This window comes from Tasmannia lanceolata, unplaced genomic scaffold (genome assembly GCF_043159265.1).
Source record: "Tasmannia lanceolata isolate RefF3 unplaced genomic scaffold, GAP_Taslan_0.1 ptg000006l, whole genome shotgun sequence".
Lineage (NCBI taxonomy): Eukaryota > Viridiplantae > Streptophyta > Magnoliopsida > Canellales > Winteraceae > Tasmannia > Tasmannia lanceolata.
In genome coordinates this window covers 14,351,390-14,377,851 of record NW_027518683.1, presented here as the reverse complement: position 1 = coordinate 14,377,851, position 26,462 = coordinate 14,351,390, and the positions used below count along the sequence as shown (strand labels likewise).

At 36.0% G+C, this 26,462-nt stretch overlaps 2 protein-coding genes across 2 annotated transcripts; both read left to right on the top strand.

Moving 5' to 3' along the window:
• Window positions 1-365: 365 nt before the first annotated feature.
• LOC143879831 (uncharacterized) lies at window positions 366-3,869 on the top strand. The gene is made up of 2 exons (XM_077382456.1): window positions 366-594; window positions 3,264-3,869. The coding sequence occupies exons 1-2, from the start codon at window positions 427-429 to the stop codon at window positions 3,783-3,785; spliced, it is 690 nt and encodes a 229-aa protein (XP_077238571.1). The 5' UTR covers window positions 366-426; the 3' UTR covers window positions 3,786-3,869.
• A 4,016-nt stretch (window positions 3,870-7,885) lies between these two features.
• Window positions 7,886-25,501, top strand: GALAK (galacturonic acid kinase). Its single transcript, XM_077382455.1, has 14 exons — window positions 7,886-8,114; window positions 8,259-8,372; window positions 12,471-12,542; window positions 14,031-14,074; window positions 16,042-16,195; window positions 17,464-17,529; window positions 17,971-18,050; window positions 19,484-19,583; window positions 21,676-21,851; window positions 23,097-23,137; window positions 23,229-23,257; window positions 23,764-23,833; window positions 23,968-24,057; window positions 25,091-25,501. The coding sequence occupies exons 1-14, from the start codon at window positions 8,085-8,087 to the stop codon at window positions 25,333-25,335; spliced, it is 1,311 nt and encodes a 436-aa protein (XP_077238570.1). The 5' UTR covers window positions 7,886-8,084; the 3' UTR covers window positions 25,336-25,501.
• Window positions 25,502-26,462: the final 961 nt, after the last annotated feature.

Here is a 26,462-nt window from a genome sequence, read left to right as displayed (position 1 = left end):
AATGAGCTGTTTATATTACCCAACAATGCGGGCCCCAATTTATTATTTTTCACTAGACTTGCATGCAGCCTTGTAGCATGGAAAAAACTCCCCCATCCTAATACCAATAATCCGAAAGGGGATACGGAGTTAGTTAGCTAGGGAGGAGGTTAAAAAAAAGGGAATGGCATTGGAATAATTGTATCGGAAGAGAAGGGCAATTACCGAATAAGATTGCTAAACCTGAACGATTGTCATGCCACTAACAGTAGGGGCACCTTTGTATTTCACCAAAAAGCAAGTGTTGTTTTCCATTCTGTTGTCGTCGCCTTAAATTCCGTCCACGTACATTGAATTGGATTCCGTATAAATAAACACTTGCGTGAGGCTTCATTGAAGAATAAAAAGAAGAAGTTATCAAGAGAGAAAACCATCAGAGAAGAGAGAATGGAATGGAGGAAGAGCTATTTGGATTTGGTGCTTGTGCCAATGGGGTTTAGTTTCAGCATTATGTATCACTTATGGCTGTGGCACAAGGTTAAAACTAAACCCATGACTACTATCATTGGAGTTAATGCCTCTGCTCGACGCGTTTGGGTCAGCGCCATAATGACGGTAAATTTCCTACATCACAATATATACGAGTTTGAAGATTAAATACCTGGTTTGCTTAATCTCATGTTGTATTTCCAATTATCATACACACACCTAGATATATATATAGATAGAGAGATCTGTGATATCAGTACGGCCATGTTTTGATAATTTCTCTAAGGGGCCGTTTGGATACACGGATTTTAGAATCGAGGTTTTAGTTTGAAAACAGTTTAAAATAGGGTTCATGATCAAGTTGCTATATGCTGTCCTGACAGCGTTTGTTTGATTTTAAGTAAGAAATCCACGTTCTAGAAATCTCTCCCCCATCATCCTTAGATTTCTAAAACCTGAAAACATGGGACAATCTCCTGCTCTCTTGCTGTCAGAAACAAGGACGAGAAATCAGAAAACAATTGCAAGTCTCTTTCTTCTCTCGTCTCCCATCTACAATTTTTGAGAAAACCCAAGATTCTAAAATCCCCGTATCCAAACAGCCCGTAACAGATCTTGTCTTCTATCCTTTAAAGAGCTGTCAAAGGTTATTACAGACTTATCAAAAACTTCTCACAAGCCAATTAAAAAAGAAAAGGCAAGCTGAGTTTGTGCAATTATTAAAACACGGTTATGCACATATCATTTCCGTATTAGAAATGGCGAAAGTATCATATTCTTTAAGGTTCGCAATGCAGAGATCTTTTTGAATCATTCTGTTGGCTTTGCTCATCCAAAATAACTCATACTGGGTATGAGTTATTAGTTGCCCGATGGAATACTTTGTTGAGTTTAAAAACTTGCCATTCATGGGTTATTAAACACCCAAAACCATGCATATTAGCACAACCATGTTTTGATAACTAGACGATTCACTTCGTTTTATACTTCTCTATCTTCAAAGCTTTTGGGGAATTGTAAAAGCCACTTCCTAAACTAAGTTCGAGAACCGATAAACCAGCTAACATAGGGCCAAAGAAATTTTGATCGTCTAGGTAGAGGGTTACTTTTAGTGCATGCATTATCACCTGATCTTATTGTTAGTGGATTGTTATGGTGCGTATTTCATTAGCTTTTACACGTAAGGGGCACCAATTAATGTTTGTTCATTGGGCCCACATGTTGTTATAATGGAGTCTGCTTTGCTAATTATGGTGTGCCTGCTGCCACTAGTGCTAGTGATTGTCCTCGCATGAAATGACATGACATTCAACGATTTGTTTTGATAGATATCCACAAGATTTAGATATGGATTCCTCACATTTGCAGTTGATATTTGGAATTGGATCAGATCCTTAGATTTCCAAATCAGCAACATCAGTGGAAAAAAAAATTCGATTTTCAAATCTATTCTGCAAGACATTATTTGCCTATTTAGAAATCAATATTTGTGGCAATTACCTTCACCCTCGCTACTCCTCGACCTTGCTGTAGCAGCAGCAAGATGTCCCCTCTCTCCCTCTCTCCCTCTTATACAATATGAGCATGAGGATGATTGAGTATTTTGTATCCAAAACTCAAATCCAAATACAAATACAAAAACATGAAGTATCCAAACAAGGCCTTAGAGAATTGAAACAGAACTGATATTGACATCCCTAAAATTAGGTATTTTTCTCCCATATTATTCAAATGACAGAAATGCCACAAAAGAACAAAGTGGGAAACCATTGGTCTCTCTCTCTCTCTCTCCTAATTTGGTTTGGAGGAAGAAGGAATGTTTCTATCATTTGTGTGAAACAACCAATTACTCCAAAAGCTTAAGCTCTCAGAGTTGGTGTTATTTAATCATTTATATTTCACCCCTCCCTGTCACGTGCGGACCCTCTTTTTGGGCTGGTGGCACATGTAGCCCCTCTACTGCGTTGGTCGTACTTGTTGATTTTTAATATCAAGGAGTTGGGTTTCGATCTCAGGACCTACAATGAAGAAATAACTCTGATACCATGTGAAATAACCAATTAGTCCAAAGATTAAGCTGTTAGAGTTGCTATTATTTAATCATTTATATTACAACAATCTAAATAAAAATTTAAAAGGAGTCCCCTATTTAAAACTATAAATATATTAAAGGCCTAAGAATTTCAACATGACAAGCTTTTTGTTGATGGAGTTGTACCAAAATTAATTCTAACAAAATGAATCATTTGTTATTATTGTGATATTTACTCCAAATTATAAAATATCATATCACAACATATTCAATGTCCAACAAGGAATATGTGAACTTTTTATTCTACTGTCTTGATCATATAGTGAGTGAAAAAATCACGGATTTTCCTATAACATTTTTATTTTATTTTATTGCAGGAAATAATTTTTTACTTTCTCTTGTTGTCATTTTTAAATTATGGAATCAGGAAATAAATTTAGAAGCATTTAATAGTTACTTAATGACTTAATTATAACAATAATTTCCTAAACTACGTCATTCGTTTTGAAATATTTTTAGATATTATATTTTCTTGCAAGAATGTCTCAATATTATCTCAAGGAGTCAAATATTAAATTTATCACAACAAACAAGCATTCCTGGTAAATTCCTAGGAACAATTTATATCATTTATAAAAGTACTAAACATTATCACTGCTCTTCATTAGTTTTTTGTTATTTAAACAGCAAATGATACCCAGACTTTTTTATTTTGATAATGGCACTCCTCACCTTATTAAACACTAGCCTGCTTTTCTCGCAGGACAATGACAAGAAGAACATACTAGCTGTGCAGACTCTTCGGAATGTGATCATGGGTTCCACCCTAATGGCGACCACTTCCATCCTCTTGTGTTCAGGGTTGGCTGCCATTATCAGTAGCACATATAGTGTCAAAAAGCCACTCAATGACACTGTATATGGTGCTCATGGGGAATTTATGGTGGCCTTGAAATATGTCACCCTTCTCTTGATCTTCCTCTTTGCATTCCTTTGCCATTCTCTCTCCATTAGGTTCATAAATCAAGTGACCATGCTCATTAACGTGCCCCAAGATGATTTGTTTATGGTGACCCCAGAGTATGTTTATGAGCTGTTAGAGAAGGGTTTTATCCTTAACACTGTGGGGAATAGGTTGTTCTATTCTGCCCTTCCACTTCTTTTGTGGATCTTTGGGCCAGTGTTGGTCTTCTTTTGTTCAATCACCATGGTTCCAATATTATACAATCTTGATGTTTTTTATGGGTGTGAGAAGATTGGAGTGAAGGGCTTCACACCAGCTTGAGAAACATATGAGGCGTGGGAAGGAGAAAAAGATTGTAAAATGCCATATATTGTTAATGATTTTGTTATTAGGGTTGGTGTATTATATGGGTCCTTCTCAATTTCCACACACCCAAAGTCTACAAAGAATGACTCTCTCTCTCTCTCTCTCTCTCTCTCTCTCTCTCTCTCTCTCTCTCTCTCTCTCTCTCTCTCACACACACACACACACACACACACAGTAACCCTTACGTCTCATCAACTAGGGCAGGGGTGACTCCATGAAAAAAGTAAGTTTAGTAACGATGAAACTTTCAGTTGACCCCTTTTTTGATAAAATTATTTCAGGCAAAACTTTGTGAGGGTGTTTTTTGTTAGAGAAGTTTTGCTTGAAATAAATTTTATCATAAGGCCATGTTTGGCAACCATGTATTTTTTTTTCCATTGAATATTAGTTTATAATACGGTTGGGGCTCTAAAATTAATATTATTAGTGGCCGCATTTTATATAAAATATAAGAGATTATAAATAGAGTACTAACTATTATAGCCCAACTATATTGTGAAAGAGGAGTAGCGAGGGTGGGAGAAGGAGAAACTTGAGATGGCATGAGTGAGTAGGGGGTGGCAAAAGGCAAAAAAAAGGGGGGGAAAGTAAATCATATTTTGAGTATAGTGTTTTGTCCTTGTTTTTCAGCCTTTATCTCACCTTCTCACTCACTCCCTTTTAGATCTCTCCCTCTCCCGCCCTCCCTTACCATTAAATTAATTTTCCATGGAAAAGAATTCATCATTGCCAAGCAACCACAAAAAAATATTCCATAGAATGGTCGGGAGCCCAATTGTGAAATAGGAACCGAGGAGGGAGAGGGAGAGAATTGTGAGAGCACAAGTGGAAAAGAGCATGAGAAATACCTAATAAACGCTTACAAAAAAATTTGCTACTTGAAATTGTTTTTTTTTTCTTTCTATTTCCCAAGGACTTTCCATGCTCACTCCTACCGTTCCAAATCTCTCCCTCTTCGTCAACCGTCATGTCACACAACTGCCTCCCCCAGTATAAAGTATTCCATAAATTTTTCATGGTTGCCAGACATGTCCTACAAGGCACTACTAAACCTTACAAAATTGTTTTCCAAGGAAAAGAATTTTCATTTCTGCCAAAGAGGCCCATACATCTACTATTATTTGTAAGGGCAGTGGCAAATCGACCCCCGTATATCTTAACCCCCAACCCAATATAGGGCAGTGCTTAGAGAGAGAGATATATCGGGTCGAGTTAAGATATTAGGGGGGTCGATTTATCACTGCCCTATTTGTAATTGCCTTCATTTAATCAAGCTTTTCTTAATTCTTTTTTGTAGATTTAGGGTTGCTTATGCTTTAATCAATAAGCCATGTAATGGTCTTGCAAAGCAACAAGTCTCATTCCCACCCACTGAAAAAGAAGAGGGAACCACTAAAAATCTTAAAAGGTAATTCAATATGATTAGCCTCACTCTATTTGATATGGATATAGCCAAATCTATGTGTAAAGCGAAACCTCCCTCGTACAGAAAAAAGAGGGAAATAAAAAGCAAATACCTGCGGAGAAATTATATGATGAATGGGCGTACAAACTCGTATTTGTAGTACAACGGAAGGACTGCTCTTGAAATTTGATCCAACAGCAGCATCTTAAAAAGTGCTCTGTCGTTAGATCAAATATCAAGGGTGAGATGATGAATACGAGTTTGTCCCCTCATTCATCATTTAGTTTCTCCCTAATTCAAAGGGTAAAAGTATCAACAATCCCAAATTTTGATAAGAGGCACCGCTTTTCCTAAGGCCTGTTCGTTTGAGATTATGACAACTGATTGTGACTGATAAGCAGATTATTGGACTCAAATTTAGATGTAATTGAGTCCAATAATCAATTTTGGATGAATAATTGGTTGTCTAAGATTTTAAATTTTGGCATCCTAATTCTCTGATCTATAATTAGTCCCATACCTCTACATATCAGAGGGTAAGGATCATCTTATTTAGGGCACGTTCCATTCACGTTGTGCCCAACAAATGCATGGTATTGATCATTGAATGGAGTGGGCCCCACTATATGCTTTTTTTTTAATACGTGCACCTATTAGCATTCTAAAAAAAGACATAGTGTATCTAATAAAACCATCGTCGTCTAAACTCAAGTGTAAATAAATATCGTGTGTGCATAATCCAATCCCTTTAATTGGTGGGTAAACACAAAATCTAACTCATTGCATATGGTTCCACCATAATGGATGATCCTAGAATCTTGATTAATTAGAGGATTGGGATCCACCAATTCAACAGCCTTGATCGCACGTCTCCTTCATGGGACCCAAGTTTGAACATCAAGAAAGACTATCCAAACAAAAATGAATACAGATTTCTAGGGCTGCAACTTAGGTTTTACCCAACCCGCATCAACCCAACCCAAAAAATAACATGGGTCGGCTTTAGAAATCATGGGTCTTGGCCTCTTGGGTGAGGTTGGGTTTTAAATTGGAAAACCCAACTCAATCTTGGGTAGGACCGGGTTTAAAGAAAAAAAATCTGAAATCCGAAACCTGACCCGACTCATATAGGTGTACTGTGACTTTCTTAAATATCAATTCAATAACATGGCAAATTATTTTCCATTATATTGATACAAGAGTAATGATAGATACAAGGGAGCCCTTGCATAAAGAGCCTCAAAAGGGCTTTTCATTGGATCCACATCATTTTCAGTCACATTTTAAAATTGGTTGAAAAAGTAAAATCAGTTACATTTGATGACGTGGATCCAATCAAGAGCCCGTTTTGGCTCTTTATGCAAGGGCTCCCTTGCATCTATCATTCCTCTGATACAAATGTTTTCATTGAGGTAATCATGTCTATTATGTGAAAATATAGTGTCATTAATGTTCTCTTACAAGTATTCTTATTTTTCCGGTGGCGTTACAATGTTTCCGGTAGCGTACCTTCAATTTATCTTCTGAGAAATGAAGTTCCGCTGACTTAAATTTATACACTTGATGACACTAATTTAGAAATTTTTGGTGTGAAGATTGTTGTTTTTTTTTTACAATCTTTAAAATTAGTCACTATCTAAAGCTAAAAAATGAAAACCAGACCCAACCCAAGAAAATATTTGGACAAGGTCGGATTTACGGATCTCGGGTTTTCTGGTAAAAATTAGACCCATCCGACCCGACCCGAGATAATTCTTGAATAGGGTAGGGTTTTGGAAAACCCGACCCGATTTACGGGCTCTGTTTGGTTAGATGAGATTTTAGTGGAAGTAGTAGTCAACAAGAAGGTGACAAGGGTGGGATATGTGTAGACTTGTCTGAGAAGATTAGAGGGAATTTTGGGCTCTGTTAGGTTGCAAAAAGTAGGGAAGACGGCTGAGCATTTCTAGGAATATGAAATACCAAATGTTGTTTGGTTATCATTTTTTAGCTCAAATCCCATTGGACTTCTAGACATGGAAGAGATATAATTATTAGCTTTTGGCTTAGGTGGCGCCTATGTGGCGGGATTGTCCCCTCCCCTACTTTTCCAATGCCAAACCTTGTTTTTGGTAAATTTTAGAGGGGAGAAGAGTAGAATATGAAATGCCATGGGTCATCATTACTTTTTTCTCTCTTTATCTCTCTTCTACTATTTATTTTGTTAATGCCACCCCTCCATTCTCCCACATGCTTTGATATCTAACCAAACACACTACCAGGGCTCCGTTTGGTTGCCAGTAAAAATTTTGTCCTAGGATTAATCTAGTAAAATTTTCGTCCCATCTCATGTTTGGTTGCCTTTCAGCACTAGAATTTTTTGAATCCCACACTTGTAATGATTGCTTATGTGGTGATATGGACTCCTTGTCCCCTCTTTTTTTTTCTTAGGGAATGATGTCATCTCTCTTTCTCTCTCTTCCCTCTCTCTCCTCCATTCCCATATTTGGTAATGACACCCTAAATTTTGGCGGAAATTTTGGAATTGTGGGAAAAAAAATACCTAGCAAATTCTGTTGACTTCACTGTTTGGATAAAAATCTCCCTGAGAGAAAAATTTAACTGGCAACCAAACGGATTACGATCTACGAATAGAACGGAAGCTGACCAAGAATCGAACATCTGACATTTTAACGGACATTCCCATCTCATCTAGCCTACTGTTATTTTCCCCCCCGTTCTTATCTCATCCTCCTACCGACGGAAAAAACATATAAATAAATGAATTCTGGTTCTGGGTTCTACAAGGAAAGGAAAACCCATTTCAAAAACCTACCTTCAGATTTGTGGTTTCTGGAGCGGTTTTGAAGATGAGTTTACATTGGCCTTCGGAAAATGAGGTAATCTAACGATCCTAAGTTCAATGTTTTGTATCTATTCGTTTTGTCTTGATGGGTTATTGTTATTTCTTCACCAATACGTTTTTTTATTTTTAAGATGGGGGTTTTATAATAAGGGTGATAAGGGTTTTTTTTTTATTGCAGTTGGATACAGTGAGGAAGATGGTGGTTGAAATGGGAGGAGGAAGTTTTGGGGATGTTAGGATTGTTGTTTCCCCTTATAGGATCTGCCCTTTGGGAGCTCACATTGATCATCAGGTTAGAATTTCATCTCTCTTTTATTTATTTTCTATTTATTTTTGCTTTTGAACTTAATATTATTTGATTAATGTTATTGGGTTGTTTGATTGATGTGTTGGGAGTGTTGAAAGTTGGTGGCATTTGGTTCTTTTTTTCTTAGGGCTTATTTGGATTGCATTAATTTTCTGGAAAAGTTTGGAGAGGAAAAATATTTCTAAAATTTTATGCATATTTTACATTTGAAAAAAGATAAATTGAACAAACCCTATTCAATTTTTACTTAGAGGGACCTTCGATTTATGATGTTATCCCTCTAAATTAACCATAATTACAACATTTTTCTCTAAATCTTAGGAAGAAAGAAACCCCCCCCCCCCCTCCAAAACAAAAAATTTCCATCAGAAACGTTTTCCTTGCAATTCAAACAGGGCTTTTGTTTCTTTATAGAATTTTCCTGTACTTTAATGCATAAGTGGAGTGCCTAATGCATGTAGTCTCGAATCTCGATTTATTACAACTAATTGGTGCTAGACTAAGTATCTTGTAAATTGCACGAGGTCTTTTGGAATTTGCATTGATTAAGGTGCTATTGCTTTCTATTTCGTTTATCATTTTTTGATGGAGAAGTGATGAATTTCTTAACTGAGATTGTTTTCAACTTCATTTTTATTAGCATTGCTAGATAACCCATGATCTAGTGTTCCCTCCATATGAAGTCTAGTACATAATTGAACATGAATGTCTACTGAGAAATTTGAACCTCCAATATCATAAATTGAAAAGACCCACAATAGTCTCTTATCCAGTTTTTTTGAGATCACCATTGCATAACTCAGATAGGAAGGATACATCTAAGAAGAGGCAATTACTGGTCACTAATCCGTAATTGTATGGCTAAATTTTAGGTAGGTTGCATGACATGACCCATGAAAGATAAGAACGATGAAACTGAGGGTTTTAGGAAGTAAAGGGCTCAAAGATGAGCTCATCTTGGTTTTGATTTTGGCGCTTTACTTCCTAGCATCCCACAAACCTACATTTCATTCATACAAATATAATTATGTAATCCATACTATTTTGGTTTCAATATGTGTTTTGATTTCGGTATCATTTCGGTGGGGATGGAAATGTAGGGCTGGCAATTACACCCGAAAAACGGGGATCCGCTCCCCACCCCGCACGGGGCGGGGATGGGGATTTTAAAAATTCCCCGGAGCAGGGCGGGGACGGCTCTAGGCCCGCCCCGCCCCCATTTAATACCTTACATTACCCTATTATCAGTACATAATATGTATTTTCAAAAAAAAAATTATATTTTTAAAATTCCAAATATGCCCTTTGGCCTTTGCCTTTTACTGTGCGGGGCGGGGGACGGGGGCGGGCCGGGGAGGGGAATTTTCCTAGAGCCGGGGGACGGGGAATGCAACATCGGCCCTGGCCCCGGCCCGTTACTAGCCCTATGGAAATGGAAACATTTAATCCATTTAGTGTCGGGGAGAGGGTTTGTGGGATGCAATCTGTCTGAAAATGGAGGCTTTTTGTTGGATGAAGATGGATGACCATACCTTAAGTTGCGAAGTGGTGGAGTTTGTAGTTTTCAATCATGTGCGGAGTGATGGGGGAATGCATAGATCTCCGGTTCATCACGCTGCAATGGCTTGAGGTGGTTGGAATGCTCTTCTAAATCTCTTTGGCATCTTATGTATTTTCTTGTGAGATGGTGGCATGTGGTTTTCTTCAGTGTTAGAGGTCACTTTTATGGAGGATAGTCTCCTTTGTTTTTCTCGGTGATGGGAGTGGTGGGATTGGGCGGGATGGCATTTGGAAGAGCAAAAATAATAGGGTCTTTAGGGATGAAGTTTCTTCTAGTGAGGCGATTGTGGAATGCAATAAAAATCTCATCATCCTTGGATTTTTTATAGATACAAATTCAATTCATTAGAGTTATGACTTTGCGAAGAGATTGGAGAGCTATGGTTGAAAGTGATAACCAATGGAGAAACCTTTGAAGAGTTACGTTGTTTCTGCTGTTGTTATAAAAATCACAGTTGCTCGTAATGTTGCAATTGGGGTGGTCTGGAACGTGTCATAGAGTGAGATGATAAACCATTTTGAACATTTTTAGAAGACAACTGTAAAAAATGTTTAAATATGGAAAGCTATGATATGACCAAATCAACATTATTCTAACAGCTTCAATCAGTTTGTCATTTATAACATTAATATTATTGTTATGTCAAATCCGTTGTTTCAGCAGAGGTGTAAGCACTCATCTTCAGCGCAAGAGCGCTCGATCATAAGCAAGGGGGCTCCATTGTGACATGGTTGTCACGGGTTCGAGTCATGGAAACAGCCTCTCTGCAAAGCAGTGGTAAAGGTTGCGTACATCTAGCCCTCCCCAGACCCCACAATGGTGGGAGCCTTGTGCACTGGGCCGCCCTTTTTATTTTTATGTCATTTATAACATTAATATTATTGTTATGTAGTAATGAACTAAACAGTGCATCCACACATCATTCACACAATGAAAGGAAATCATTTTAGTATGTTTCCAGCAATTCTCTAGATCCAACATTTCATTTTGTGATTAAATATTGAGTCATACACAGCTCCAGCAAAAAAGGATTCAAGTTGAATCATGTATCAGTTTCTATGGAAGTTTATCAGGTGGGATCGAAATAGTAAATCATATGGTCTTAATGAGTATGGTTATTACAAAATTTGATCATATGTCATTCAGTAAATGTTAATCCATAAGTATGCCTTGTGGAATTACATTAAACTCTCATCTGACTCCAAATTTTGTGTTTGAGGACGACTCTTTGCTGGTTACTTGATGGTTGAAGACAGGCTCATCCTCTCATTGTGAATTTCAGCTCACATTTAGGACAATCTGTTTGATGCCTTAGACACTAATTATCCAGATCCACAGGGAAGGAAATTCTCTATTGGGTAGTTTGGCAAATTTGGACTGATTAATAACTGTGAAACAACCAATTGCTCCAAAAGCTTAAGCTAATGGAGTTGGTGTTATTTAATCATTTATACTTCAACACTCCCCCTCACGTGTGGCCCCTCTTTTTTTAGTGTTGGTCTTGCATGTGGACTTTTAATGTCGATGGGTTGTGAATTTTTAACACAGCACATGTTGCTCTCATACCATGTGAAACAACCAATTACTCCAAAAGCTTAAGCTGATGGAGTTGGTATTCTTTAATCATTTATACTTCAACAATACCAATCTAACTATTGAGATTCTATGTTTGATGTATGAACGTCTTCCTTTTAGGGAGTCATTTATGCATATTTTCTGTTGTAACATAATTTTGTTCACTTGTTCAAAAAGAACATAAAATTGTCACACCAGCAACAGATCAAATTTCTTGCCTACATAGGAATTTTCCTTTGCTGAGGTATATTTCTTTGCTAGGTTTTTAAAGTCTCCCCTAATCCATGGCTACTCAGGGTGAAGAATTGCAGACAATGGTTCCAAACTTAATTAGATGAAAAATGGCTGAGATTTCTTATGGCTTTGGCTCAGTTGTTAATGTTTAGATTAAAGAAGTCTACGAGGCATATCTGATTCCACATCTGCATCTGTTCAGTTAGAATAATTTCATATTTTTGCATATGTTTGGAAATGTATGCCCACTTCTAACATTTTTAGGAGAATCAGATTACATTTTTGTGGTTCACCATGATAACATCTTACTTGACTCAAGGGATGCAGACATTCCTGATCCATAACGAAGCAATTTTTTAACACCATGCATTTCTTTGAGCGAGCAGAATGATGGAAGTGTTAGATGTCGTCATTGCAACTAATAGACCCAAATTTCATTTTCTTTTCTTCCTTCTTTTCCCCTATTTTCACTTTCATCATCACAGATGTTAATCCAATAGTTTCACTTTGCTTTGCTAATGTCACAATCTCTGAAGTAAATGCATGTGAGCTTCTATTTTACATCTTTTGGTTTTGAAAGCGTGACTTTACATAATCCTATTTGTCATGGTTATTTATTCACATTGACAATTTACTTCGTTTTCTATCCCTTAATGTAAGACTCAACAAGATCCAAAACCATTTTGTTTGCTTTATTCCCTGAATGGATGCAGGGTGGAACTGTTTCAGCCATGGCGATCAATAAGGGAATACTCTTGGGGTTTATTCCTTCCAGTGATCCTCAGGTAAACATGTTTCTTCTCTATCACAAAGAGTGTTGGGCCTGTTTGGATTGCAAGAAAAATATTTCTGACGGCAAATTTTTTTCTTGGGAAAACTTTTTTCTTTTCATGATTTGGAGGGAAATGATATGGATATGGATTCATAAATTGAAGGTCCTAATTAAAAATGGAGTAGGGCTGGTTCAAGCTATTTTTGTTTGTGGGTAAAAAAGGTCGAAATTTTTTTCCTTTCCAAACTTTTCCTGAAAATTCCTGGAATCGAAACAGGGCTAGTTTGGCTTTGCCTCCAGGTTTGCTGGATTTTCATTATATGTTTCTTTATAAAGTCCTTTCTCAAGTTCTATCGTTTGTAACTTCTATTATCTCATGTGACATGGAAAGATTGGGATCAATAATCCTATTCAATGAATGCTAGTTGTTTGTTCATGGAAATAGTGTAATAACCATCAATATTATTCCACAGGTCAATAACCAAATCCAAGTGTCCTGTAATAAACAAATGCACGATAACCATAAATAAATGTACGACAACAATTAAATCATGTAAAAAAAGCCGCATGAGCAGATGGTTTAACTGGGTTGAGGAGATACAGGATAACTCCATCAGAACCCCTGCCTATATGTATGGATATCTCGCCCCTTGTTAATGTTGTGTGGGCACTATAATGCCTAGGACTCTACCAAAGATGGGGATGAGGGTCCCATAACATCTCTTTGATGTGCCTCGTTTTGCTACAATGGTTACATGTCAGCTTGTAACCATTGTGGAGAAGATGAGAGAGCACCACTTAATATGGTTTGTGCATATCCAACGTAGGCCTTTGGATGCTCCAATGAGAAGTGACTCGTGCCAAGTTGATGGAGTAAAAAGAGGAAGGGGCAGACTGAAAACAACGACTTGGGTAGAAACAGTGAAGAAAGACTTGATGGCTAGGAACATAACAAAGAACATGACCTTTGATAGGAGAGGATGGAAGAAAATGATCCATGTAGACGAACCCAACTAGTGTCAAGACTAAACTTAGTCAGATTGAGCCGGGTAGATTCTTTCACCTTCTTCATGAAAATTTTCTAAAGGATTCATTAGCCGACCCCAACTAGTTTAGGACAAAGGCTTAGTTGAGTTGAGTTACATTTCAGCTTGTCTCTCGAAAAAGCTATGGGCAGAACATTGGTTGTGAAATTTTTTTTTGTGTTCATCATGGTCTCCATAAATTTTAGAAACGTGAAATTATGTCGGTGGTTTCTTGATCATGCCGGGGACATATAAACATAAAATCATTTCCATAATTTGATGTCTATCGCCTTTTATTTTTTAGCCAGATCTACTTTTGATGTAAACAAACTATTTTGTTGTATAAATTAGAATGTTGCATGACAAACAGCCTATAAACTTTGTATTGTGTATATGTCTAAATTGGAAACCTTAGAAACAAACTAATTTGTTTCCTCATTGCTTTCCCTTAACAATAAAAGGTGTTCTTGATGTAGGTTTTACTACGGTCAGGACAATTTCAAGGAGAAGTAAGATTTAGGTACGACAGTTGCTCTCTCTCTCTCTCTCTCTCTCTCTCTCTCTCTCTCTCTCTCTCTCTCTCTCTCTACACATACATGATATCAGCAGTCACATTATAAATGTCATTTCTCTCATTATTTACACCATTCCAGTTAGCTGTTAAAAGTTTATTACAGTTTCCCAAAAAGCTTTCAAGAGCCAACCAGGCAAGTGTTTAATAAAGTCAGGAGTCCCATTGTCAGAAAGAGTGCAGATATCACTTCCCTATATATACATTTATTTACATGCGTTCTTTACAATATCATAATCTTAATTCTCTTGCTATATATCATCTTACAGTGGGAACTTGGTAATGCAGTAAACCTTGCTTTAAAGCATCAGTTATGATAGCCATTTAAGGTCATCTTCAAGAATACTATCATTGTTGAACCCATCAAATACTTCCAAAGAATTATATTTAATGATAGGGTCTCTAGAAATTGCCAAAAATCTGACAATGACTTACTGAACAAAATGCTACACTTTTGTAAAATGGAAATGCATCAGTGACAATGGAGACTGTCAAATTATCAAGTAAATCAGATATCCTCAAGTGGAAACGGTGATAATAAGGGAAACTGATTGACCTATATAATGGTTATGGTTCCCTGCTACATAAATGCACAAACACTGCCCTTCATATGAAGGTGAGAGGTCAATTAGCTGTACACGAAAGGTGGCATGAGATCATACCAATTTCTAAAGATGAGATGGAGGATTGGAGAAAAAATGTGGTCATATATCCTTCTGGCGCATATAACACAACAAGCTGAAGACTTTTAAGAAATGGATACATTTGACACAGATCCAGAATACAGCAAGGATCTAATATCAGATGAAGATGGGGCTTTGAGGCAGTAGTTGTGGATGGTAGTAGGCTAGTAGCATAATTTTTTATGCATTAACCATCATCTGATTGAATTAAACCTTATGATGACTTTGGATTACCTAAGCTTTGTTTGTATGGCTATGGCTTTGAGTGCTTTAAATATTTGTGGTCTAGGCTATCAATGTATTTGTACTTATTCAGTACCATACTTTAGATGGATATTATTTTCTCAATTATAAGCTGCTTAGAAGTATATTCCCTACCAATATATTCTCTAAATGTCATCTGATGGCTTAGGGTCTCTTCGGTTCCTCCGTGGAGCTTTGCCCTCTTTTTTTTTTTTTACGAAATCCAAGATATTGTTGATGGGTCCTCGATTACTTTTATACATGTCTGGAGGTCGGCCAACAGTGTGGCAGACAAGTTAGTGAGGGATGATGTAGCCAAGGCGGGGCTTGAGATGTTTCATTTTCTCCCCTCTTGAGTGCTCGGATCGATTGTCTCTCCTTTTTTTTAGTTCTCTTCTTCTCTTCTCTCTTGTAATGCTTTGTTTTGTTCTCTCTTTTCCCTCCTTGTAATGCTTGGATGGACCATCTCAATCTCTCCCTTGTTTTTAATGAAAATTGCTACGATTCCAAAAAAAAGGCTGCTTAGAAGTAGTTTTTTAGTTGAAGTCAGATACTATTAGAATATTCCTTTACGTTTTTAGGAAATAAAAGTTGACATGGAAATGGAGGGATGTTGGAGAAGCAATCTTAATACATGTGATTGTGATGTTGGAAGTTGAATTTTTCTTATTCTTTGGATGCTTAGTGTGCATGACATCCTCTTCAATATTGCATGATTGTGCACTAAGCCTTCTACAGTTACACTGCACAAAATCGTACATCGGGTGGTTTTTTTTTACTACAATATGTGAATGGTAGTTGCTCTTTTGTTAGTTCCTTAGGAAAAGTACGTGTTCTGCATTTCTCCATGATCTCAAGCATTTCATTGCTCCTTTATTTTTGTATCATTGTAATAGTTATTCTTGTTTCTCTTGGCAGTCTAATAGCTTTTAGTCTACACTGTCGTTTTTAGAAGAGTGATGCTTCGTTTTTTAAATGATGGGTTTACAGAGTTGATGAAGTTCAGTATCCAAGGGGAGTTATTAGGAAAAATAAGTCAACCCTTGCGAGGGATTTATCAGAAGTACGTGAATGTGCTGATTGGGGCAACTATGCAAGAGGTGCCCTATATGCATTGCAAAGAGGTGGACATCATGTTACCCAGGTTAGAATGACATTTCTATCTTGTTTTCTGATGCATTTGTTCGCTATTTTGGTGTTTCATTATTTGGTTGTATAATTATTAAGGTTATTCCAATTAACAGGTTCTATACTTCTATCCCAGCTTGTCCACTATGAAAATCTATGCTGCAGTTTTTTAATCATAGCTTGAAGGATGCTTCTAATTCTTGTCAACCTAGGGTACCTAGTTTACTTAGATGCTGTTTTGGATCGGATCCCGGTGACAGGTCTACTTTATGGTTTTGTGTGTATTTAGGGAATAATTCGATAACATGGTCCAAGAAGAAATAGAAAACAATTGTTAATTACCGTGGAGAAGCAAAATAATGTTGTTGTTAGAATCAACAGCTAGACTAATATAGTTAGGACCGTTGTTAAAAACTTCCTAGTTGGATGAGAAGCTTGCTTTGGATACTAAGTTCTTACTTACCAAATTTAGGGGAAGCACTCTTCCCACATCCTTCCACTTAAGTGTATACTTCCTATTTTTGTTATTGTTTTATCGTAATTTCTCCTTTTGATAATGCCAAAGGAGCGTATTTAAAAAATAGTGTATTTAGAACTAAAAAAACTCATCTGAATTTTGTTTCAAATGAAACGTTTGTGGATCTTTTTTTTCAAAATCTTAACATTAAATAAACATGAATAAAACATATGAAACTATTAATCACTAAAACTTGTATTTCTAATCAATCTTCTTGACTGCTTGTAGTCCTTACCTATAATAACTCTTCATTCCTAACCTGCTATAACCCTAACTCTTTCTATACACTTCTCGTTGGTTTCCAATGAGACTTATTGCATACTTCATGTTGACTCCTAATGATGCTTCCCACACATTTCCTCTTTGCTTTCTATAGAGATCTTTGGTACAGCCTTGACACCCTATGTTCCAGTCCAGGGAAAAAAAATGGAACGACCAATGGAACGGAATCGATAACTAATCTTCTTAACTTTTTGTTCTATATTCGATGGCTTAATGTCAATAGACTCAATGCATTCTGTCACAATCAGGAATGTTAGATAGCTTGGGTCACATTTACCTGAAAAAACAATATTATTGCTTGCTAATAATCTTATATAATCTATGCATGAACACCTTTCCCATGTGAAGTTATAAAATACTGCTGGCGGCAATTAATTTACGTCTTGTGATGCATTGTCTCTTGGAAAACTCCTGAAATTGTATTTTTGATGGTGCAGTTGTTGAATATTATATCCAACTAATAAATTTTTTTGGGATTATTGCAGGGCATCATTGGGTTCATATGTGGTTCGGAGGGACTTGATAGTTCAGGACTTAGCTCCTCAGCTGCTGTAAGTTTGTTATTGGTTGTCTATCAAGTGTCAAGTTCTCTTTGCATTCATGATGGTTTATCACTTTATCTGGAGAGAGTACCATATCCTTTCAAGCAAAGATGTTAATGGTTGCTTGCATGGAACAAAATTAATCACTGTTCGGTCAACATTTTATGCGTTGGAAATTTTCAATACTTAATCAGAGTATTGGTTGCTTTCTTACATTTCAAACATTGAAGTTCAATCGATGTTCATGACTGCTTGGATTGGATCGTAACTTTAAGCTAGTGTAGACAAAAACCTCTTCGAGAAAAAAAATTGAATCTATTGCTTCCTTTTTACTATTGATCTTTCACGTGTTGAAAGACGACTTGTAATTTCAGAATTTGGTGGAGTTTCAGGTCCTATTATAGTGATTCTTCTTCTTCACAGTAATCCTTGTAGCTTCTTGATTAACAGGTTGGAGTTGCTTACCTATTGGCTCTTGAAAGTGCAAATAATTTAACCATATCTCCCACACAAAATATTGAACTTGATCGGTAAATTCCTCCTATATCCCTTAAATTTTTTTGTGGTTAGACTAATTTCAAGAAAATGAGTTGCCTGATATTATTAATGTAAATGCATTCAGTTTCTGTTAATCTTAGCATGATCTATTAAGGCACTGCTCAGTCAAACATGTATATGTGAACATATCGCTGATGGGACTGGCCCCAGGTTGAAATGATGCTTATTTTTGTTCGTATTCCTCATCTATGGACACATCATTTTCTAGAATTTTATATTGCTTATGTGAAATTTATAACATGAATCAGAATACACATTTTGGTGGCAGAATAATTTCTTAGACAGTGAAGCCTGGTAATTTACAATCTAATAAATGAAAATTTAGGTTTAGAAAACCAAACCACGTTCAGTTTTTGTTGAAACCAATTTTTCAAATCCCTTATGATATTTATGGGAAGACTCCAATTGATCTCTAGAGTTTTCTGTGACAAGACAAAATTCATCAGTTATTTCTCTTCAATACTGTGCCATTTGATCAACAGTACAGATCTTATCTTGGATATACAATTTATTGATTACTTTAGCTCATTTAGTTATTTTTTTTGGAAGATATTTGCTCATTTTATTATTAGTTACCATTCTTATAAGTGGGCTGGTACTGCCACTTTTAAATTGGGTACTTTCACCAAGTTTATTTGGTGTTTTTGCCTATCACTGGTTGGGGCCGGTAACCTAATCTTTTAAAGAAAATTCTAAGTAAATAATAAATAAATAGGAAATCTCTCCTGTGCTTCTTGTTTATGAATAATATCTCTACTGTCCTCCGTAATTTTTGCACCCCTATGTTGTATTTGAGATTCTTTACTCTTTTCAATATGACAAAAGTGACCATTCCAAAAATAAATAAATAAAAGTATGACAGAAGTGTCCTTATTCATGAGCAACGTAAATATCTCCCTTTTTCTCTCTCAAACTCTTCTCATGAGCCACTCTCTTTCTCTGTCAAAACCATCCCACAGCCAGGTCTCTCTCTCTCTCTCTCTCTCTCTCTCTCTCTCTCTCTCTCTCTCTCTCTCTCTCTCTCTCTCTCTCTCTCTCTCTCTCTCTCACACACACACACACACACACAGTGTTAATATCGCTTAAAAACCGTCGACTATCCTGCCTGCATCAATAGCAATCTAAGTTTGAGTGACTTTTATAAATGCCCTAAATAATCCCTCTCCACATATATCAGCATAAGCTTCATTGGCATCATCTTGATAACCTTCCAGAATACTCAGTTAATTTAGGTTCCATTTTAGGAATCAAAATTATTTTATGAATAAAAATATTTGTTGTTGCATATCATGCATTAATTTTTATGTTAGCACCGACAGCAGTGGCTATTTGGCACCTCTCTAATTTATGGCCTACATTTTTTCCTACAACAAGCACTCTTCTTACTAAAAATTTTTGGTTGCAGGCTAATTGAAAATGAGTATTTAGGTCTACGAAATGGTATTCTTGATCAATCCGCAATTTTGCTTTCCAGATATGGCTGTCTAACGTGCATGAACTGCAAGGTACTCTCTTAGCTCTTGCAATTTTGACACTGTTGAATAAGCATCTCCTCCATTCTTTCAAGAACCGAATCTGATGTCATTTTACATCATAAATTTGAAATACTTTCTAGGGTACTGGTTTAAAGGCAATTTAAAATTGTTACTAGTGCTAATGTGGGTAGCCATGCCAACAAAAATTGAGGAAAGTATTGTATATTGATGGCAGTGTCTGTTTCTCCATCCATTTGAAGTTACTTTGTTAATATCTTGACTCTCGAAACTTTATTTTGGGCTCTTTTTGAAAATGTTGTCCTCTACAACAATCATAAGAGGGAAATGCATCTTTATGAATGGAGTAACATAAAGATATTTAGTATTTTTTTATGCATTATTTCACTAACTTCTTTTGGATGTAATATTTCTGACTTCAAACATTCCGCTACCCTACCATTCAAAAAAAAAAAAAAAAAAACATTCCGCTACCCTGAAGCTGCATGATCTACTCAAAGGAACGAAATATCATGCATGCCTCTGTATCGACCACCCAAGCCCGTGTTCAGATTGAATAAAGTAATTGATTAATGAACTGTTTACTTTGTTTATGTTTTGTGATGTTCAAGTAGCCTTGCCAAGTACGTCTTTCTTGAACCAGAACATTGTATGTGGGTGGTATGGATTCCATAATTGTGTGGTGATTGGTATGTGATAATTTCTTAAAATCCACTAGTATTTTCTTGAACCATAACATTGCATGTGGGTGGTATGGATTCCATAACTGTGTGGTGGGTGTTATGTGATAATTTCTTAAAGTCCCTAGCACCAATTTACATTAAGCCTAGATTTTGAGTTCTGTACTTCTATCCATACTAATAGTAAGCTCTTTATACGAAAATAAAGCATTATGGTTACATAACCTATTAAACTTCTGATTATATAACCTGTTATAACCATATCATTATTACCATTCAAAAAAAAAAAACCATATCATTATATAAAAAGATTATAATTTTAAAATTGATCAAACTATACTGCAGAGCTCTTTCGGGGTTGTAGAATTTGACATGTGGTACATGTGTTGGTGTTGGATTCTGGCTCTTATACTTGTACCCATGAAATTCATATAAATAGAATTATGTAATACATACTAAATATCGTTTATCACGGTTACACTTGCAATTTTGGTTTATGCGTTTCGGTCATTCGGGTTTCAGTTTTGGTGGGGATGAAAACGGAAACATTTTGGTCATTTCGTCTCGGTTTCGGTGGAAATTTAAAACCATGTATTCAATTACCCAAATTTCGGCAGAGGATAAAACCTAAATCTGCCTCAGCTTTTACCATGTGTATGCTATGTCACAAATATCATTCTCGGGAATTTCTCGGAAAGGGAAAATCTCGGGATATATTATTATTTTTTATTTTTTTGGGTTTATATTAGGAAAAAAACGATAAAAATAAATTTATTTACAAAATATATAAAAAATTTAAAATGTAAGAACAAATATAAAATAAAAAAATTGTAAAAATACCGGGGTAATATCGTGATGCTATGGCGATATTTTATGATAAAAATGAAAATATTTTTAAAAGCTCGGGATTTTGTCGTTTTATCAAAATGTCGCGATAAAAATGCGATATTTTGAAAATATCGGAGATATTTGTGACTGTGTGTATGCAACCAACCCCCAAACTGGAAAACTTACCTTGTCTGTACTTTATACTCTTCATACTCTTCTTGGAAATGTAAACCTCTCAGTTTGTATCTTAAGCTATATCTTCATCTCATACTCTCTAAGAACTCTCCTTGATTGATGTCTCTATCACTAATTTTACCACTCACCTATATTTACTATATTGTGTTTTGGTATGTACTAAACTGTGATAGTTTCATTCTTTTTTTCTTCTTATCTTTATGTGTGGGTCCTGTTTCTCGAGCTGCCGCCTTCATTTGCCACATCTAGTGTGTTAAGGAACAACAATTTTACATGTATTTCCACCCAATTATTCTGCAACTTCTGTTTAACTTGTACTGCCTGGAATTTGTTGTAGGTAGCTTTCATATTTATTTTGTTGGTATAGATCTTAACTCAGAAATCTCATTTGGATTTTGTAGACTAAGGATTATTCACTCATACAACCCTTAAGGTTGAATGAAAATCAACGCACTAAGGGACAGGAAGCGTACAAGATATTATTGGCATTCTCCGGCTTGAGGCATTCTTTGCCAAATAACCCTGGATATAATTCCCGAGTTTCTGAGTGCCGAGAGGCTGCTAGAGTTCTTTTACTGTAAGATTCTTTGCTTTATTAGCTCAATGTGATATAATGAATGATGCAACATTTAATAAATATGCTCATTAATCCTGATTTAGATGCGTTCTATTTTTGTTGCTCAATCATTTACTGCGAAGAAATACAATTTAGATTTGGTCCACCCTGAAGAGCTTCGGTGCTGAGGCTCAGTTGACTTTTTGAAGTCAATCATTTGTTATATTTCACATTTGTCATTGTTTTGCTTTGGATTGCTTGCCTTACCGATTGCCAACCAAGTTTTTGAGTTTAAAACTTTTTTTATTGAATGGTAGTTTCTGAGTTTAAACTTGTCCTCCAACTTAATTGAAAATTTAAATGAATGAAAAATGTACTTTCATAAAGGGTGAACAAGAAACTTCCCCTTTTACTGATGTTGTACTGCTGGTTTGTACCTAGAGGAAACATGTGCCATGTGGCACGGTGTCATGCAAGGATATCTTTTGAAACTTGAGGGAATTTCTAGTGATCAGATTCTACTGCAGCGGTAGAAATGGAATGATTAGTAATTAGATTGGAGTAGCAGACCCCAACTAGTTTGGGACAAATGCTTAGTGAGTTGAGTAATTAGATTGGGTAAAAAACTATTGTTGAATAGTGGTATAGGATGGGTGCCAAGGAAACACTAATTTGCAGCTCTAATACCAAGTTGATGTAGGACAACCAACTGAAACTAATCTCTTCAAGGTCTGAATTAATTTGGATATGGTAATAGGTAAGGATAATGGGATTTTATGAACTACTGCAGGGTTACGAAGGGCTGGAAGTGGTAATAAAGTGGACCGCTGGTGTTTAAGAAAGCTGTGACAGGACTGTGACTTGTAGAATTTTAAACAGAAATGTAAACAAATCTGCAGGAGAACTGTAACAGATTGATGCAGGACAGCCACAGAAGTGGAGTTCTAGGAAGGATACCGTAGAGAATAATGATTAAATCTGTGGGATTAAAGTTACATGATGGTTTTGGGCAATAGAATTGGTTTTAGGATTGTTGGGACAGTGGAAATTAGGGTTTAGGATCCTAAAATATATATGTTCAATTGCTGTTATATTTAAACTTTAAAGGTAATTTCTAAGCACTCTTGCTTTCACTGAGTGTACGCTGTGAGTCGTTATGAAATTTTCTTTCTTTTTTACTCAATGGAGCAGTTGTTACTTTGGCATATGCACACTACATAGAAAACTATTGGTTTGCATCTTTCTGATTCTCTCTTCTGTTTGCAGTGCTTCTGGAAAAGAAAAACTGGAGCCTCTTCTTTGCAATGGTCCTACATTTTATCTCATTTCTTTATTAGTTTGGAGTAAAACATACTTATTGTATAGTGAGTTTGATTCTCTTGTTTCTTGTCAAAACAGTTGAGCTGGACACATATGAAGCTCACAAGGTATTGATATCTTATATTGTTACATCTCATTTTCTGAAATGATTTTTTTATTCTGCCTAACGCCATCTGTGATAAATTTCTTTGTATAATCAATAGCATAACGAGTTCCCATTTTATATGTGAAATATGAAACTCGTATTAGTTAAGATATTTCATCTATTATAATAATATTTTAACTGTTAAGCTGATATAATTATACTTTATTGAGGAATTTTGTTGCTGCAAAGATGTTCTTAATACCATTCCATGTCATAGACTTCTCCTAGACTCCTAGTATACACATAAATTATAATGACCCCATATTTCTGTATTCAATGTGAGTGATAGATACATGTATATCGAGGTTGATTTTAATCACTTGAGGAAATTAAAATCCGTATGCCTTATCTTATCTCCTCTGTATTTAATTGTATTTTCTCCACCATTCTAACGAATGTATTATTGCGATAAGGTCTGGTTAGCCCTCTGAATTAAAATATTATTTTTCCCTTTGTTTCTCTCTGCAGAACAAACTAGAGTCAAATTTAGCTAAAAGAGCCGAGCATTACTTCACAGAAAACATGCGGGTCACCGAAGGTACTACTGATTTTTTGTAATTCTTTTGAACTTATGTTATCAACTATTGTGAAGTAGTGATAATATTTCTACTGACATTTTACTTAGTTTATAAACACTATCTACCTGATGTTGTGGATTCAAAAATCTCTTAGGACTCAAAGCGTGGGCTTCTAGTAGATTGGAAGAATTTGGGAAGCTGATTTCAGCTTCAGGATTAAGTTCCATACAAAACTATGAATGTGGTAAGTTCTCATAACGACTAATTTGCTCTGTTTTATACATTGTTTCTTCCATTTTTTGTAGGAAAGGGAGACCATAAATAAATAATAAGGAAACTGTTAACTTACCAACCTCTCCAAAAGCTTAAGCTGTCAGAGAAAGGTATTATTTATCTTTGATACTTTAACACTCCCCGCACGTGTGGCCCACTTGACAAACGCGTGACACATGTGGTCCCACTTTGGGCCGACCATCGCATGTGCATTTTTGCTATCCGGGAGGTTTGAACTCGAGACCTTTAGCTCTGATACCATGTTGACTTACCAACTTCTCCAAAAGCTTAAGCTGTTGGAGAAAGGTGTTATTTATCTTTGATACTTTAACATAAACTATAAATGTAGGAGCCATAACTTTCACCATGCAGTAGAAGATAAACCCAAATCTACATGTTTTTTTTTTTTTTTGACTAATCCCCAGATCTACATGCTCCAAATAGAAAAGGATAATACCAATTATATTCAAGCCGTCGCTGTGAAAAATAAAAGAGAAACTTTTATATTTTCTAGAAAGTTCAACTCATTTCTTGTACCACTATTTAACAGAAAGTACCTCCAAAACAAAATATTAAACAGAAAGAAACTATGATATTAGATTTTTTTTTTATTATTGAAAATAGAAGGTGACTTACTACAATTTGTACGATGGCTGAAGACACCCTTCCTCCTTGGTCTTTTGCAAATTGTTTTGGAGGTCGAGTGTATCCTTTTTTGGCTCTTTGTTGGCGGTTGTGTCCACATATACATACAAGAAAACACAAAAAGGCAAGCAAACTTGCAAACTATTCTGTATATTATATTGATCTTTGAAACATGTCTTGGTTGAAAAATTATACTATTTGGGACCTCAATGGCAGTGGTTCTCTTGTACAAACAAGTTTCTTTTTTCTCTCTTTCAAAATTAAAATTTGTAATCCCAAAATCAAAATTTAAACATTGGAAGACAAAAGCCCACAACACATTTTTGTATGTTAATATTCCATATGTTGAGGAATTATAGGTTGTGAGCCAATGATACAACTCTATGAGGTCCTTCTAAGGGCTCCTGGCATGTTTGGAGCCCGATTTAGTGGCGCGGGATTTAGAGGATGCTGTCTTGCATTTGTCGAGGCGGGCCGTGCGGCAGAAGCAGCTTCTTTTGTGAGGAGTGAGTACCAAAAGCTTCAACCCCAGTTGGTCAGCGACCTCAACCAAGATATGGCTGTTTTGATCTGTGAATCTGGGGACTCTGCTCATATAATATGATAAAATTCTATTGATAGATATTCTCAACCATGTATTCTTTGAATAAATGAAGCACAAAGTTCATTTTTTTCATTTATCTCATTAACAATCTCTTGAATAAGAAAAAGATGTTGAATTTATGTAGATTTAAAGTAAGCTCTTGCAATCATATAGCTATTGCTTATAATTGTGTCTTATTTTGAAGTGTATTATTTTACGAGGAATGCTAAACTGAAGGGCGCCCTTGGAAAAACCAGTGGCAAGGAATAATAAATGTACCGTGATGATGTGGATCCAATCGGGGCATCCTTCAGTTTAGCATTCCACATTTGATTCTGCGAAATAGAGGCAGCCACGTAGTCAAGTGGGTAATATTTAGTAGGGACATTCTGACTGGATCATTCTATCGAGCAAACATCATAGAAAGTAAAAAGATGGTAACCCATTCTGTGTTAATTGCTCCCATCCTTGATGTTGTTAGATCATCTGAGCAATTAAGCAAGCTAAAAATGAAGTAAATGAGATAACAATTAGTTTTGGGCAATCAAATCAACTGTGTAAAGATTCAATGAATTAAAGTACACGTCAACTCATAATAAAATTTATAAATTCTAGATTGACTAACAATAATGGAACATGGCCGAATGATTAGAGATAAAATATCACATTATTGCCAAGGTTAAGGAATATGATTTCGTGCACACTTATAAACTAACATTAGGTAGAAACATGCTAAACGGATCATCTTATTGATCCAAACCACAACAGAAGCCAAGGGAGCAACATGGTCCCATGCATTACCGGGTCGGTCGACCAGAAACACTATTTTATCTCTAATGGAGAGAGAGAGAGGGGGGTCGGTCGACCAGAAACACTATTTTATCTCTAATAGAGAGAGAGAGAGAGGTCGGTCGACCAGAAACACTATTTTATCTCTAATAGAGAGATAGAGAGAGAGAGAGGTGGTTTAAGATGGGTAATCAAAGCAATTATTGTAAAGAGAGATAAAATAAATCTAAACTCATAATAATTAGATTGATAATAGCATTAATAGATCAACAAGTAAATTGACTAGATAAAAGATATCCTATTATGGTCTCACACCTCTTTGTATATTGACAATCATTGCCTAAAAACTAATCTTTCTA

Coding starts and splice junctions, on each gene's coding strand:
- LOC143879831 (XM_077382456.1), top strand. CDS start 427: ATGGAATGGAGGAAGAGCTATTTGGATTTGGTGCTTGTGCCAATGGGG. Junction 595..3,263: donor GGGTCAGCGCCATAATGACG/GTAAATTTCCTA, acceptor CTTTTCTCGCAG/GACAATGACAAGAAGAACAT.
- GALAK (XM_077382455.1), top strand. CDS start 8,085: ATGAGTTTACATTGGCCTTCGGAAAATGAG. Junction 8,373..12,470: donor GAGCTCACATTGATCATCAG/GTTAGAATTTCA, acceptor GAATGGATGCAG/GGTGGAACTGTTTCAGCCAT. Junction 23,138..23,228: donor GGAGCCTCTTCTTTGCAATG/GTCCTACATTTT, acceptor TTGTCAAAACAG/TTGAGCTGGACACATATGAA.